General features: G+C 45.8%; 1 protein-coding gene across 4 annotated transcripts in view; it reads left to right on the plus strand.

Annotated features, from left to right (window-relative positions):
- Ccdc30 (coiled-coil domain containing 30) overlaps positions 1-16664 on the plus strand; it is an 81319-nt gene that overhangs the window by 4184 nt on the left and 60471 nt on the right. For all 4 annotated transcript variants that reach the window (XM_060379696.1, XM_060379698.1, XM_021635033.2 and 1 more), the window contains exons 2-5: positions 2210-2400; positions 3537-3687; positions 10352-10423; positions 12985-13100. In XM_060379696.1, coding sequence (XP_060235679.1) covers positions 2236-2400; positions 3537-3687; positions 10352-10423; positions 12985-13100 — 504 coding nt within the window. In that variant the 5' untranslated portion in view covers positions 2210-2235. The remainder of the gene's footprint in view (positions 1-2209; positions 2401-3536; positions 3688-10351; positions 10424-12984; positions 13101-16664) is intronic.

Consider the following 16664-nt stretch of genomic DNA (forward strand, 5'->3'; position numbering starts at 1 on the left):
GAGACCTTGTGGGGAGGAGAATGCGACAACGGATGGATGATAAGGGCCTGGGGAGCACGAGAGGCTGAGTTATACGTTGTGGGGAGGAGTCGTGGTGGGCTAAGAATCCAGGCACCAACCTTTCCTCTTCAGTGTGAGCGCCGGATAATCACGGTTCTGAAGGTAGCCCTCAAAGCTGTTGATGTGTGAAAATCTGAAAATAAACGGCAAAAACAATAAAACTGTGATTTTTCTTTTAGAAAGCAAAACAATGCCATACAGACTGTGATGCAATCGCGTCTATGAGACGTGGGTCCTGTGAAGTTGGGTCAGACTAACTTACCAGTGGCGACTTCTCCTCCTGTTTAGGGGTTCCAGCACGCACATCAGTTCACTAATCGGCAGATGTTTAAAAATTTACTTCATCTTGTGTGTCAGTGTGTGTATGAGCACTACTTGGCATGCCTAGTAGCCACAGAGGCCACAAGAGGGTGCTGGATACCATGGAACTGGAGTTACAGTGTCTTGGTGTTCTATTGTTGTGAAGAGACACCAGGGCCGGAGCAACTCTTAGGAAAGAGAGCATTTAGTTGGGGCTTGCCTACAGTTTCAGAAGTTTAGCCCATTAGCATCAAGGAGGCGCACATGGCAGCAACCAGTGCTGCTAGAGAGGTAGCAGAGGGGGCCACATCCGGATCCAAACGCAGCAGGAAGAGAGAAGCCACTGTGCCGGACTTGGACTTCTGAAACCTCCAAGTCCACCCCAAGTGACACACTTCCTCCAGCAAAGCCACACCTACCCCCAATAGACCACACCTCCCAATCCTTCTCAATGAGTGTGTGCCTGAGGACTAAGCATTCAAATCTATGAGCTCATGGGGACCACGCTCTTATGCAAACCACCATACGGTGAGCTGCTAATCTGGTGCTGGGAACTGAACCTGGGTCCTCTGCAAGAGCTGCCAGTGCTCCTAGTCTCTGAGCCATCTCTCCAGCCCCCCAAAGCAGCAGATATCTGACCCACTATCATGGTGCAAGCAGATATATTGTGTGATTGCTTTTTAAAAATTTTGTTTGGGGAGTGTCTCCGTTAGGGTTTCTATTGCTGCAAAGAGACGTCATGTCCACGGCAATTCTTATAAAGGACAACATTTAATTGGGGCTGGCTTACAGTTTCAGAGGTTTAATCCGTTTTCATCACGGCGGGAAGCATGGCAGTGTTCCGGCAGACATGGTACTAGAGAAGGAGCTAAGAGTTTTACATCTTGATCTTCAGAGACGGGGGGACCTCCCACCCTGGCACCTCAAGTTTCAGCAGGACTAAACACATCCCCTCCCACTGAGGCCAGAGGCTGGCAACAGAGTCAGACAGCCCTTGCTCCCATGGTCAGGGTACCCACATGATGACCAAGCTACACATCTGCTGTATGTGTAGAGGGGCCCATGGCCAGCTCATGCATGCAGCTGTGGGGGCAACAAGGTGACTATGCACTAGGAACTCTTTCTATTGTTACCACTGTTTCTGGTGACAATAGAAAAGACCACAGACTCTTCCCTCCTTCCTTCCCTCTTCCCCCTTTCTTTTCTCTTCTTTCCTTCCCCTCCTTTTTTCCCCTACTTCCTTCCCCTTCCATCACTTTCCCTTCATCTTTCCCATCTGTTCTTCCCTTTCTACCCTTCTTTCCTTTCTTTCTTTCTCTTCAAAGATTTTATTTTCATGTGAGTGTGTGTGTGTGTGTGTGTGTGTGTGTGTGTGAGAGAGAGAGAGAGAGAGAGAGAGAGATGATCCTCAGTAGAGGCCAGAGAAGGGCATCAAATCTCCTGAAGGAGTTACAAGAGGTTGTGAGCAGCCCTGTGTGGGCACTGGGAACAGAACTCAGGTCCTCTAGACTTGAAGTATGACCTCTCGGCCCTCAAACTATCCCTCCATCCCCTTTTCTTTCTGTTTTAAAACAAGCTCTCACTATGTAGCCCAAGCTGGCCTCAAACTCATGATTCTCCTGCTTCCACCTCCCAAGTGCTGGGATTGGGTGTGTGCCACCGTGTCAACTGCTCTTAAGTTACTGTTTCTGAATTTTTTCAAACACCCAGAGGAGACGGGGAAAAGAGGGCAGTTGTCTGTGTTGTTTTTATTAATTATTAAACTCTAAGGACGGACTTGGCGTTCTATTAAACAATAATTACTTGCCTACAATTCTTTTTACCCTTTTCTGTTATTTCTTCTCAACAGAAACTCAAATAAGGGAAGCCAAAGAAATGTGTCAAGAAGGCTTGTCCAGACTGGCTCTGAGCAGCTCCAGTAAACAATCCGAGTGTTCGGTGGGAGAGAGGAGGAGTCTAGCGGGAGGCCCGGAACTTGTGGACTCCATGCTGGGGTCTCGAAGGCATCCAAGCAGCAGCCTACAGAAAGAATCCCCCCAGGTATTCTAGAACTAACCAGATAACTGAGCAGGAAGCAGTCCCACTGAGACCTCATCCTTCTCCTAGTCAGCCATTCAGTAAACTATCAAGAAGCCAATTCACATGCTTCAGAACAAGGCTTTGCATTTGGATGGCCATCCTCTGCCGCTGTTAGCAACTGAACTGATTTGCACGAGCCTCAGTTGCCTCACCTATAAATCTGCCATGAAGGCATCTCCCGTGCCTCGTGGCACAGGATGAAATAAGTTAGTTACTTCTCTCATCGCTGTGATCACGTACCCTTCAGGACCAACTCAGAGGACAAGAGGTTTATCGAGGCTGCTGGCTTCAGTGGGTATCACCCATCCCAGCAGGAAGGTTCAGCTAGGGCAGTGCTGTCTGCAGCAGGGGGGAGGGCTGCAGCTTCCACATCTTGGTGGATCAGGAAGCGAAGAACTAGACCTGAATCGGGGCTGAACCCGGAGCTCACTGATTCAGTTAGGCTGACTGGACAGTGTGCTGCAGGGATCCGCCTGTGCCCCCACTGCCAGGCCTGGTCTTCCCAGATGTGTCTTCCCAGACTGCCCACTGCTGGCCATGCCCCTAAGGTTCTACAGCCCTCTCCCCTTGACAGCACCACAAGCTGGGGACCAGGTGTTCAGACATATGAGCTAGATTGGGGCGGGGAGGGGAGAGTGGATTTCACGTTTAAACCATAAGGGAATGCAAGTCTGCTGGTGAGAAGTAGGGTCAGCTGAAACTCTTGTACCCCATTATTGTACAACTAGTTTTAAAAAGTAGGCATCGTGTGTATGTGTGTGTGTGTGTGTGTGTGTGTGTGTGTGTGTGTGAGTATTAGGAGCACTGGCCCTCTTGTCAGATGACACATGTGTTTATATTTGGGTTTTTTTTTTTGTGATCATATAAACATAATCTTAGTGTGTTGGGTTAGACCGTGTGAAATTTTGTTTTACAAGTAAAAAAAAAAACCCTCAAGTACCCACAGTTGTGTTTGGTTCAACCTAATCAAAGACATGCACACGAGAGGAAAATGCTGTTCGCTGCCTTTCCCTGTTGTTTTTGAAACACGGACAGGAGCCACGTATCTTAAGCTTGTGTTTGTTGTTAGTTTATCACTAACTGTAGTTTCATTTCAGCATCGGAGTGAAGACCTGGCTGAAGAGGCAGCGCCTCAGAACTGCCTCCTGAGGGAAGTGGAAGGCATAGCACAGAGGCTGGAGACCTCCCTGGAGGAGATCCGAAGGGTAGCCACGGAGCCACGAGAGGAGAAAGCACAGAGAAAGCTAGGTGAGCCGTGGCTTCAGGCGACCACTTTGGCTGTGGTTGTACTGGGATAATCTGAGAGAATATGCCAAGGGGAAGAGGCCTCAAAGATGAACATGTAAAAGTGTTGTTGCTACTGTGTCCCCAGGTCTTCAGGAAATGCAGGCTTGCCTGGCCAGCCCCAAATGCACAACCCAGGACTGTGTGCCACTCACCACAGGAGCCAGGGCACCACGCCACCCATTTGTCCCTTCTCTCTGGCTCTACATCCTCCTTCCTCACCAAAAACACCCACCAGCCTACACTGAAGATTATTTCTGAGTTTTAACCACATGCAATATCGTTCATTTAAATTTTTATTTTATGTGTGTGGTTGGTTTGCTTGCATGTGTGTCTGCGCTTGCCTGGAGCCAGATCTCTTGAAACCTGAGTTACATATAGACAGTAATGATCCCCCATTTGGGTGCTAGAAACTGAACTTGGGTCCTCTGAATAAGCAGCCAGAGCTCTTAACCACTGCACCATCTTTCCAGCCCACAGACTTTAAAATGGTTAGGAGTGGAGCTGCACACACAACTTTAATCCCAGAGCACAGGCAGGTGATATTTCTGTGAATCTGGAGGCAGAAGCAGATGAATCTTTGAGTTTGAGGCCAGCCTGGCCTACACAGTGAGTTCCAGGACAGCCAGGGCTATGTAGAGAGATCCTGTCTCAAAAAGTAAAAAAAAAAAAAAAAAAAAAAAAAACTAAAAAAAACAACAAACAAAAATCCCCTCAAAGTTACATTAAAAACTTCACTTTGTGTATGCTTGCAAATGTGGGTGACATGCTTAAGGCACACATATAGGAGTCAGAGCACAACTTGAAGGACTTGGTTATTTCCTTCTCCCATGTGGGTGACACCACCATGGAACTCAGGTGGCCAGGCCTGGAGACGCGTGCCTGTGTCCTGAGCCATCGTGCCTGCAATCTCTGTTCGTTCAGTTTGTCCTCTTGCTCAGTCTCGCCTTTGTGAGACCCACTCACATTACTTCCTGTAGTTATCCACCATTGCTGCCTTTATAATATTCCACTGATGCTGCAGTCATCCATTCTCCTGTTGATGAGCATTTGTGCTGTTTCCACTCCGGGCTAGCATGCATTCCACTGCTACTAAAATTTTGCATCCATCCTGTGGGTATTTACATATCTCTAATCGTGATGAGAATGCAGTCTCCGGATCAGGGACTCAGGGCACGTTCCAAAATACAGTCATGCGCCACTTAACCATGGGGATTCGTTCTGGAAAATGGGTCATTGAGCAATTTTCTTGTTGTATGAATGTCACAGAGTGTGCTTACATTTAGGTGATATCCTGCAAGCTTGCTGCTGTATGGGGTGTTGGCGGTGGGCCCGGGAGCATAGTTAAGATCTTCTCAGTAGTGTAAGAGGTTCTAATTGGTCCACACCAACGGGCGATGCTTGTTAATGAGCCTCAGTAACATTGCCTGTCCTGGGGAGCTTACAGCAGCATTAACCTGCTTCCCTGTGAGAGGCGGAGCTCTGTGTCTGCTGCGGCGAAATTGCCTGTGTGCAGGCTGGTGATATCCCTGTGCAAGGCTCTCACACATATTTCTATTTCCTTGCATCTTTGGCTTATTGATTTTTAAGAAACCTTTATTCTGAACACATGCCTTTTTGTTGCCTATAAATATTTAGGTTTGCCAAATGGGATCATCTTTTCTGAGCATTTCATATAAATTAAATGATACTTGAGTTTGTACATCTGATTTCTTTCACTTATCGAGTTTTTGAGATTCAACCATGAAACAGGTGTGTCTGCTTCATTCCATTTCACTGCAAGATAAGTTAACTCTTGCTATTTTTCAGGGTTTCTTTTCTTAGTGGCAAATATAATGGCCATACAGTGTTGCTTAATCATGATTTTTTATTTCTACTTCCCTTTGGCTAGTGATATTAAGTGTATACTTATTTTTTTTGGTATTTTTTGGGTTTCTCTGTGTAGCCTTGGCTGTCCTGGACTCGCTCTGCAGACCAGACTGGCCTCGGACTCACAGAGATCCATCGCCTCTGCCTCCCTGAGTGCTGGGATTACAGGCATGAGCTACCATGCCAGTCTTTAATACTTTTTTGTAACTAGCTTTTGTTGCTTTTATTTATTTGTTTATTTATTTATTTTCAATTTTATTTTCTTATTTTCTGTGTATGGGTGTTTTGCCTGCATGTATGTTTGTCTATCATGTGAGGATAGACAAACATGGAGGATAAAATAGGGCATCAACTCCCGTGGAACTGGAGTTAACAGACAGGTGTGGGTCACCACGTGAGTGCTGAGAATCAAACCTGAGTTTCTCTGGAAAGAGCAACAGTGGCCTTAACCACTGAGCCGTCTCACCAGGCTGTGTTACCTCTCCAGCCTCTTATTTATTTATTTTTTGAGACCAGGTCTCTCCGTGTAACTCTGGCTGGCCTAGAATTTGCTGTGTAAACCAGGCTGGCCTTGAATTTTGGCCTCTGCCTGCCTCTGCCTCTGCCTCTGCCTCTGGAGTTGTGGGATTAAAGGTTTTGTACCACCACCCTCATCCAGCCTTTGCTGCTTTTTTAACTGTAGAATTTCTAATATAAACATTCTGGATTTTAATCTTTTAGGAGATGGGTAATTTGCAAGTAACTTCCTTCTCTGAATTGTGAGCACTCTTTTCTAGCAAAGGTGGCTACCCTGCCAAAAGCTGCCATTCCTTTCACCTTTCTCATCTCCTGAAAGCCTGCCTGTTGGCCCAGCCCCTGAATGCCAGGCATTCCTGAGAGCTGGCCGGCATGCCCTGCGCCATGATGAGCTAGCCTCAGATAGGGGGGTCGTAGAACAAAATACACCCACCGCCCTCCTCAGGATGAATGCTGAGAGGTCCTCCTTCCCCACTGTGCTTACTCACCTTTTGGATCCTTGTGCAGCCTTTTGAAAAAGTACACCTTTCTCTCCGAATTACCTTTGCATTGTTCCTGTCTCTTTGTGTGACGCCAGGAATAGACTCCAGCACTTTCCACAGATCTTCACTGTGTTTGTAGTGTCCTTTGACGCACAAAAGGTTTTCACTTTATGCAACTCAATTTACTTTTTTATTCTTTTGTTGCTACTAATCTTGGTATAAGATCAAACAAATTATTGTCAACCCTCCTCCAAAAAAAAAAAAAATCCATAGTTAGAGCTAAGCATGGTGGTACATACCTTTCATCCCAACAGGCAGGTGGATCTCTGTGAGTCTAAGTCCAGCCTGGTATATATATCACAAACTCCAGGACAGCCACAGCTATATAATAGAAAGGCCCTGTCAAAAAGATCAAAAATCTAGCTGGATGTGGTAGTGCAGTCCTTTAATCCTAGCACTCAGGAAGGCAGAGGCAGGGGGATTGCTGTGAGTTTGAGGCTAGCCTGATCTACAAAGTTCAGAACAGCCAAGGCTACACAGAGAAATCCTATCTCGAAAAAATTTAAAAAAGAAAAGAAACAACAATAAAAACCCGTATCTAGGGTTATAACTAAAGAAGTGGACTTAGAAAGCGCAACTGTGAATCCAGTAGAAAGGTCTTAAAAATGTAACTAAGCAGGGCTGGAGAGATGACTCAACAAAAGCGCACTGGCTGCTCTTCCATAGGACCGAGGTTCAATTCCCAGCACTCACTCAGCTTACAATTGTCTGTAACTCCAGTTCCAGGGGATTTGACACTCTCACACAGACTCACGTGCAGACAAAATACCAATACATATAAAATAAAACTAAATTATAATGTAAGCAAGCCTGGCATGGTGGTGCATGCTAGTAATACCAGCATTAGAGAGCCTGAGGCAGGAGGGCTGTAAACTCAAGGCCAGGGTTGACAGGGAATTCCATTCTGGGATGTATAGAAAAGCCTTCTCTCAAAAGAGAAAATTTACAACCAAGCTTAAGATTGGGACTCATTTAAGAAGGCCGATAAAAAGCCAGAGTTTTCAAATTCTTCACACACATGGCAGGAGAAATCTAGCCAATCAAGTTTAAGTGATTTGGTTGTCTCTGGTAAATTTTAAACTGGGAAAACAGTGTACTTGGCTGTGTCATTCTAAAAGCAGATTTTATTTCTGTAGCCTTGGCTAGCCTCGGACTCACTATGTAGGCCAGGCTAGCTACCCTCAGAGAATCCTCCTGCCTTTACCCCCTGGGTGCTGGGATTACAGGTGTGTGCCCCTGCTGTATCGGTGGCCCAGTTTTTAAGATGAAAACTGTTTTCTGAATATCTGGAATACCTCCTTGAAACGTTTTAACATTTGGAAGCCCTGGTTCACTTAAAGTTGGAGGAGCAAAAGAGGCTTTTGTGGCTTGCTGTTTGCCTGTCTGTCTGCAGCACACACCCCACACTCACCCCATACTTTGCTCTGCAGACCCAAGCAGCTCTGGGTTCCTGTCCTTCCCAGAAAGGTCCGGTGTCCCTCCTGCCTCCTCTTTGTTCTTCCTGTCTTCTCTCTGTTGCTCATGCTGCTCTCTTTCTTGAATATTTTTCCCACCCGCACTCCCTCTGCTTCCCCTCTTCTGTAAAGGGTTTCTCTGTGTAGCCCTGCCTGTCCTGGAACTCACTCTGTAGATCAGGCTGGCCTTAAACTCAGAGATCCATCTGCCTCTGCCTCTCGAGTGCTGGGATTAAAGGTGTGCACCGTCACTGCCTGGCTAGTGCTTTGGTGACACAGAGGCCATCTCATATCCCTGGCACAGAGAAAATGGCCCTGGGTTCGCATGTTAGCTCTTTCCCCACAGCACGGGGCAGGTTGCTCCGATTTGCTGACTTGCTTACCACACGCATAAACTGGGATGCGGGCGCCTGCGTTGTAGCTCCATCATAATAACTTATCTGACAATAGGAGCAGTTGCTCCTGGAGGCAGCAGCAGAAATAGTATTGCTATAATTAGAACACAGTTTCTTTGAATCCGGTGGGTTATAATGGGGCTTGCCCTGAAGATCTGAGTGCTGCCGGCACAGTAATGAGGCGTGCACACTTCCGTGGTGCACTCACGGTGCCTTCTGAAGCTCCACGTTTGCCTCTTGTTGGTAGCAGACCTTTCATCGTTAACAGTTTAGGAAACCTACCAGCCAGTCACAGTGAACGAAGCAAAGGAGGGGAAAGCTGAACCATAAAGTCCAATCCCGTCAACTTCAATGCCCCAGGTCTGCCATGCTCGTGTAATCCTTTGTACCCTGGTGGTTAATATGAATCGTCAACCTGTCGGCATCTAGAATCAGCCAGGAGACACGACCCTGAGAGAGCCTGTGATCTAGTTTCTAGACTGGTATGTGGAGGTGGAAAGAGACACTCTAAATGTGAACAGCAGCGCTCTCCGGGCTGGGGTCCTGGACAGGAGAGCCGAGTCAAGCCTTCGTCTCTCTGCTTCCTGGCTTTGGATGGGCTGTGACTGTTGCTCCTGCTCTCATGACAGTCTGGAACTGAACCACAAGCAACTCTTCTTCCTTAGGACACTTTTGTTAGGTATTTTGCCCTAGCAATCAGGACAGTGACCAACATAGTACCAAAAACTATTTCCTTCCACAGACGCCAGTAGCACACACCTTGAATCCCAGCACTTGGGAGGCAGAGGCAGCCAGATTTCTGAGTTGGAGGCCAGCCTAGTCGACGGAGTGAGTTCCAGGACAGCCAGGGCTACACAGAGAAACCCTGTCTTGAAAAACAAACAAATAAACAAACAAAAAGAAGCAGAAAGAAAAGAAAAAAAATTAACAAAAACCTAACTGTTTTCTGAGATTTTGTTATTTTCATTTCTAGCTTATACTGGCAAAACTCTCAGTACACTCTGCTTATAACCTAGTGACATTCTGGCCAGCAAGAAATCTTATATGTTCGACAGTGGTCCCATAAAATTAAATCATCTAATAACATGGTAGCAATCTTGCTATTCAAGTATACCCTATGATGTTTATACGTTGATGAAATTACCTGGAAACAGTTTATCAATAAACACCTTCCCCTTTACCATCATTAAGTGACCCACGACTGTTTACTGCATACTTTAAACATTCAGCAGCCCTTGTGACTTCAGTGGTCCAGGCTCTTCAGCACGTAATCTTATAGGAGGATGATTAGGAACTGGCAAGTTTGAGATGAAAGGTCCATGGAGTAAATGTGGGATATGGTAGGACTGCCAGAAGGGAATTCATTCAGGAAAGCTTCCAATAGGTTACATTTCTGTACGGACTCAAGTGCTGGTGTTCAAAGAGAAAGAAAAGATATGAAATTTGATTATCACATGAGTCATTTTGCTGCTTTTCTTCTTTTCTTTCTTTTTTTTAATTGTTTTTGTTTTGAGACAGGCTCCTTCCGTGTAGGCTGCCCTCAAACTAACAGAGATCTGAATGATGCTGAGATGAAAAGGATTGACCACAATGTTCAGCCCATTCGTTTTGGGAGGTTATTTATTTTTATGTGTATGAATATCTGCCCGATGTATATCTGTGCACCCCAGGTATGCGGTGCCAGGAGGCCAGAAGAGGGTGTTGGATACCCCGAGACTGGATTTGACAGTTAGCTGCCATGTGGGTTATAGGACTTGAACCTAAATTCTCTGGAGGAGTAGCCAACGTTCTTAACTGCTGAGCCATTTCTATAGCCCTTCGTTTACTTCTTGCACATATGTTTTCCTTTCAGGTGATGCACTTGAGAATGCCCGGCTGGAAATTGAAAGATTGAAAGATAATCTGATAAAACTGAAAGAAAGTGGTGAGTCATTAACATATACAGTAACAGCTGATCCCACAATAGCAGAATATGTAAAACAGTTACGTAGTTTAATAGTTTAAAATATGTAATAGTTTGAAATATTATTTCGGAGCTGAAAATGGGCTCCACGGTTAAGACTTCAGGCTCTTGCAGAGGATCCAAGTTTGGTTGTGGCACCCACATTGGGCAACTCACAACCAGCTGTCACTCCAGGGGGGGCTGGCACCCTCTTCTGGCCTCTGTGAGCACTTGCATGCATGTGCACAGGCACACAGATACACATACGTAAGATAAAATCTTTAAAATGTTTTCAGCAGTGAAATTCACAAATACCACGCCCTCCTCCACTGCCACTCTTGCTGTTGTCACCGCTGTCACTTCCTGCTCACAGAGCAGCTGCTCTGCCAGGAACTTTTCGTTATACCAGGCGGTAGCTATTAATATCCCCATTTCACAGAGAAGGACGCTGAGGCAATAGGCTCACTGAGTTACCCGTCACCTACAAAAAAATATCCCAGCCGATGGGGGAATCCTTACCGATCCGATTCCAAAACCCGTCACCGGGACGAAGAACTCAGTGGATTCTGAGACCTCGGCAGCGGAAGGCCCTTGCAATCCGTCCAGCAGTACCTCATGTCTGTTCGCTGGAAAGCCAATAGTAGAATGCTAGTAGAATGAGTTGATCGGACACTGGCAGGGTTATTTTTAAATGCTACCAGCTGTTGCAAAATTTGGGTATTTCAATGGTCACAAAAGAGGTAATTTACAGAATATTTTTTTAAATCAGTTTTAAATAATTCCAAAATTAGTTACTCTTTCCTTTCAAAATACAGGAATATTATTATAAACTTGAAACTGCTCACCCTGACTCACAAACCAGGTAACTAGAAAAGTCAGTAAGACTACAGAAGACCTGGTTGGCACCTGTGGAAACGTGGGGTGTACATACTTTTCATGCACCCATGAAGCATTGGTCAAGAGAGACGCTCTGAGGGCATCAAACAAACAAAGCTGTTCACTATGATCCAGTCAAGTCACGTCCCCAACCACATGGCATTAAACTAGAAATCGGGGACAGGAATATATTGAAAAAAGTTCCCAAACATTCAGAAAATCAAGAAGATGCTTCCAAATAGCCTCTGCCACCAGGGAAAAAAGTCACAAGAGGTAACAGGAAATATTTTGAATTGACCAAAATGGAAACACGGCATTGTCAGTATTTGTGGGATACTGCTAAGTCTGTGGCTGAGGACTAAACCGGTGGCTTGAAGGACTCTGGTGGTACTTAATGTTTACACTAGAAATCAAGTAAGGTGGAAGGCAATCTAAAAATTCAGGGTAAGAAAAGTCAATGAGGGCTGGAGGGATGGCTCAGGGGTTAAGAGCACTGTCTGCTCTTCCAAAGGACCCGGGTTCAATTTCCAGCACCCTCATGGCAGCTCACAACTGTCTGTAATGACAATTCTAAGGGATCTGACACCTTCACACCAACACACATAAAATTAAATTAAATAAATTATAAAAAGAAAAAAGAAAAGTCAATGAAGCCAGGTGGTGGTGGTGCACACCTGTAATCCCAGCACTCGGGGAGGCAGAGGCAGGTAGATCTCTGTAAGTTCAAGGCCAGCCTGGTCGACACTGCGAGATCCAGGACAGCCAAGGCTACACAGAGAAACCCTGGCTCAAAAAAAAAAAAAAGTGAATGAACTCTGAAGCAAGCAGCAGGAAGGAACTATTAAAAGAAGACCTAAGGAGCAGTTAAGAGTGGTGGTGCATACCTCTGATCCTAGCACTCAGGAGGCAGAATCAAGTGGGTCTTTGTGCGTTCAAGGCCAGCCTGGCCCAGCTGGAGCCACATAATAAGATGCTGTCTCAATTTTAAAGACAGAAAGAGAGAGAGAGAGAGAGAGGAAAGAAGGAAGGAAAGAAAGAGAGAGAAAGAAAGAAGGAAGGAAGGAAGGAAGGAAGGAAGGAAAGAAAGAAAGAGAAAGAAAGAAAGAAAGAAAGAAAGAAAGAAAGAAAGAAAGAAGAAAGAAGGAAGGAAAGAAGGAAAGAAAGAAAGAAAAGAAAGGATCGGCAGGTGAGGTGCAGTGGTGCACACCTGCAATGTCAGCACTCCTGCTTCCAGACCGGAGGCAGAGGCAAGAAGAGAGACCCTGGCTCAGAACAAGGTGGGCGGAGACTGGCTTCTAAAGAGCTGTCCCCTCCCCTGCACTCACATGCATTCCTGCACTGACATATCCAGGCACATGCTTGTACACCCGTGCGCGCACACACACACACACACACACACACACACACACACACACTGAAAAATATGTTTCATGTTTCTAGAAGAACCTATGTCGCTGGAAACTTTACACTAAGAAGTTCGCTAGGCTTGTGTGAGAACTACAAACCCTCTGTTCTGTTGCACTAAGTTGGTAGCATATCCTGGTTTGGTGGCTCCCCTGTGCTGACAGCCACATGAACAGAGCAGAGTGGCATTCATGGGTGCCCAGAGCCAGCACCTCCCAAAGTAAAACCGACCACAAGGAATAACCTCCTTTCTCTCTGCCCAGGTACGGCTGACTTGCAGAAAGCAAAGGAACATAACCAGAGGCTGGACGAGGAAATTCTGGCTTTAAGAAACCGGGTTCGATCGCTTGACTCTGAGAAAAAGGTGCTTGGAGAAATGGTCAGTGTGCTTTAGTTCCTAGAGTTTATTTGTGTTTATCCCACAGTGACCAGCCGGTGTGAGCTGCATGGCTGGTTCTCAAGCAGAACTGGTTCTGACAAGTGTGTGCTCTGACCTGGACACATCTGTCTGAGTTTATGTTCATTTTAGGTGCTTGCCCTGAACAGCAGCACCGGTATACAGCAGCAGCATTGCTGTTGTATAGATGTCTTTTTAAATCATTTCTTCTTGGCAGTTTATTGATTTTTTTTTAATAATACTGATATGTGTTGTCTCTTCATCTTCAGATTATATTCATTTCATAACCATAATTCTAGTATTGAATACAGAGCTAAGTGCTCAAGAAACTTAATTTTAAAAATTAATAAATACCCACTGGGTGTTTATTAATACCCAGAAATGACCTGTTGATGAGAGTGGAAAGATTAGACTACTGTGCATTGCTAGCTGTGCTGACCAGGTGCATGCCAACCTAGGGTCGTTTTGGAAGATGGAACCACTTAGAAAATGCCCTCACCAGACTAGTCTCTGGGCAAGCCTGTGGTACGTTTCCGCGATTGATGACTGATGTGGGAGGGCCCAGCCCACGGTGGGCGGTGCCACCCTGCAGGCGGTCCTGGATGTATAAGAAAGCAAACTAAGCTAGCTAGACACTCAGCTCCAGTTCCTCCTTCCAGGTTCTGACTGGGCTCCTGCCTTGGTTCCCTCCAAGGATGGACTCTAACCTGTAAGCTCAATGAGTGCTTTCTTCCCAGCGTTGCTCTTGCTAGTGTTTAATCACGGCAACAGAAAGCAGGCTAGGGTAACAGCCGGCCACAAAGCTTTCTCTTGGGAGAACGCCAGCTTTTTATTCCTGTGTGCTCGCAGTTTTCACAGAGCGTTTGGAGAGCGTTAGCTATTGTCTCTGCTAAAAAATCTGCTTCCCCATTTCTGTGGTTCTGACTGCATCTTGTTTGGGTTCCTTGGTGTCAGGTCAAAGGTTCTGTTCATTTTTACCCAGTTTGTTTATTCCAGTGTGATCATTTGTATTGTTCTGTCTTCAAGATTATTTTTTCTATATTGCCCGTGGTATTTTCAATCTCATCCAGTGCATTACTCATTTCAAGCAGACTTTTTCTTTTCTAACAATTCCACTTTTTAAAATCCCTTACTCTTAAATTCATTGCGTTTAAAAAAAAAAAAAAAGTGGTGCCTTTGCTGAGTCTGTTTCTCTTATGTGCTTTCCTGTTCTTGCTTTTATTGCTTGAGAATGTCATACAAGCAGATAGTGTATGTTGAGTAAATCCACACCCACTCCCTCCCTCCATTCCCTTCTGCTTTGTCTCCCGAGTGCTGAGATTATGAGTGTGCACCAGCACACCCAGCTAACACATGTGTTCAGTAAAACCTGTTACAGGTATAAAGTTGGGGACCCAGCAAACAGCATCTCATGACTGTATCCACCGTCAGGGCACAGATCCAACACAGAGCTGGCCCTTTTCAGTATGTTTGCTTGCTTGGCTATGCTGGCCCACCATGCTATTACGCCAGGAGAAGACCACAGGGCTACTATAATACAGAAACGATGCTAACAAGACACCAAGAGCATCCTCAGGTGGCCTGAGTTCAAATCCTAGCTCTATCACATATATGTGAATGAAGGTATCACTTTCTGGGCCTTCATTTCCTTCTCTGTATTTGAGAATGATAACAGCGCCTGATACATCCCAATGACCCAGTCAATACCAGTGTATATTTTGTGATCGAGAAGAAGACAGGGCAGGGCGAGCCTCAGACTCTTGTAATTGAGAAAGTCTCACGAGCCCAAGAGTTCTGCCACGGTCATAACCCGCTGGGGAACCCCAGGGGCAGGTGGGCCTCATCTTGCTCAGGTAGCCCCTGAAGTGTGGCTGTCAGTGGCCCACCCCTGTGCAGCACTCTGTGTCATAGAATTCTTGATATAGAAGACCCTTGGCATTACCTGCCTCACTGTGTGGCCAGTGTCATGTGATCTTCTCTACCAGTATCTGTCTTACTGTGAAAGATGCTCAGGAGAGACCACAGTCTCTGTAGTACTCAGCACTGAGCCTCATGAGTTTGGTTTGAGTAGATGTGTCAGTCTTTTTTTTTTTTTTTTTTTTTTCTTTTCTTTCAAATTTTTTTTCTGCCTTCAAAATTCTCTCACAAAGAAAAGGCTGGGAACTGCCTTAACTGAGGTTGGCAGCCAGGTGATGAGCTATTAACCCAGGATGGCTCTCAGCCTAGGAACTGAGTGCTGTGGTCAGCAGGTCATCACAGCCGCTTCCCATGAGCTTGATTCTCAGCCCTGGCCTGGCGCCCTCCATCCCTGTCATGGATGCTCAGCCTTCAGGTGGTCAGTCCTCCTTTCCTGACCGATGCTGATTTTATGTTCTAACACAGGAAGTAGGATATCTCCAGGCTCATTTTATGTCCACCTGAGTGGACTTTGGATATTCCTAGCTGTGTCAGAGACCCTTTGCAAAGTAGGTTAACATTTGAATCTGCAAACTGAGGGAAGTACCCCAAAGGTAGGCCTCATCTAACTGAGGGAATGAATGGAGCAAGAAGAAGGGAGAATCAACTTCTCTGAATCTGCCCACCCTGTGTGTGTGTAAAATCTGTTGGTCATATTTTTCTGGACAGCCCTATTTAATACAAATGGAAGCTAATATTTGGGAATTGGAGATTTGCCACAAATCATGGGAGTTTTCCTGTTATGTTGCTGTTTGTTTGTTTGTTTGTTTGTTTGAGGCAAGGTCTCTTTCTGTAGCCTACACTGGCCCCAGATTTGCTACCCTCCTGCTCCTGTGTCCAGAAAGCTTGGGTTATAGCTGTGCACTGCCATGCTTGGCTGAGGTAATTTTCGAAATGCTAATAGAAATCCTAAAAGGTAGAAATTGTTCAGCTGGCTGAGGAGACCAAGGCCACAAATTCATAACTGTAAAAAAACCACAGTGTCACAACACCGCCTGACACAGAGTCCACGTTTTTGCCCCTAAATCTCTCAAACCATGTTGCTGTGGTCATTAGTACCACACACGCGGGGGGGGGGGGGCAGGGGGGAGGCATGGCTCCTTCCTACTCCTGCCTCGTGACAGTCACAAAAGCTTTCCCTACTGGGTGTCCTGTAGCAGCTTTTCCCTGAAGAATTCCCTTGAAAATAACAATGTACACTCATTCTCTCGTTTTTTAAAGGAAAAATAAGCCAGAAAATCTCTTCCTTTTATCAGACACCTAGACCCATGATGGTGTCTCTAAATGCCATCAGGTTCATCAGTAGGTGGACCACTGTATCACTGTCTGTCTGCACGTTCTCAAAGAAAATGCTTTACAAAAAGAAATGGGGGTAGGGGGAAAGAGCCGTCCTTGATGGCCCAGCAGGTAAAGATGCTTAGCCCCAAGCCAGAGACCTGGGTTTGATCCTTGCGATCCAAGCGGTGGAAGGAGAGAACCGGATTCCACAACTTCTTCTCTGATCTCCACAGGTAGCAGCATGCACAAACTATACCCCCAGACACAAATAGAAACATGTACTTTAAAAAAAAAAAAAAAGAAATGTTGATT

The sequence above is a fragment of the Meriones unguiculatus genome, chromosome 3 (genome assembly GCF_030254825.1).
Source record: "Meriones unguiculatus strain TT.TT164.6M chromosome 3, Bangor_MerUng_6.1, whole genome shotgun sequence".
NCBI lineage: Eukaryota > Metazoa > Chordata > Mammalia > Rodentia > Muridae > Meriones > Meriones unguiculatus.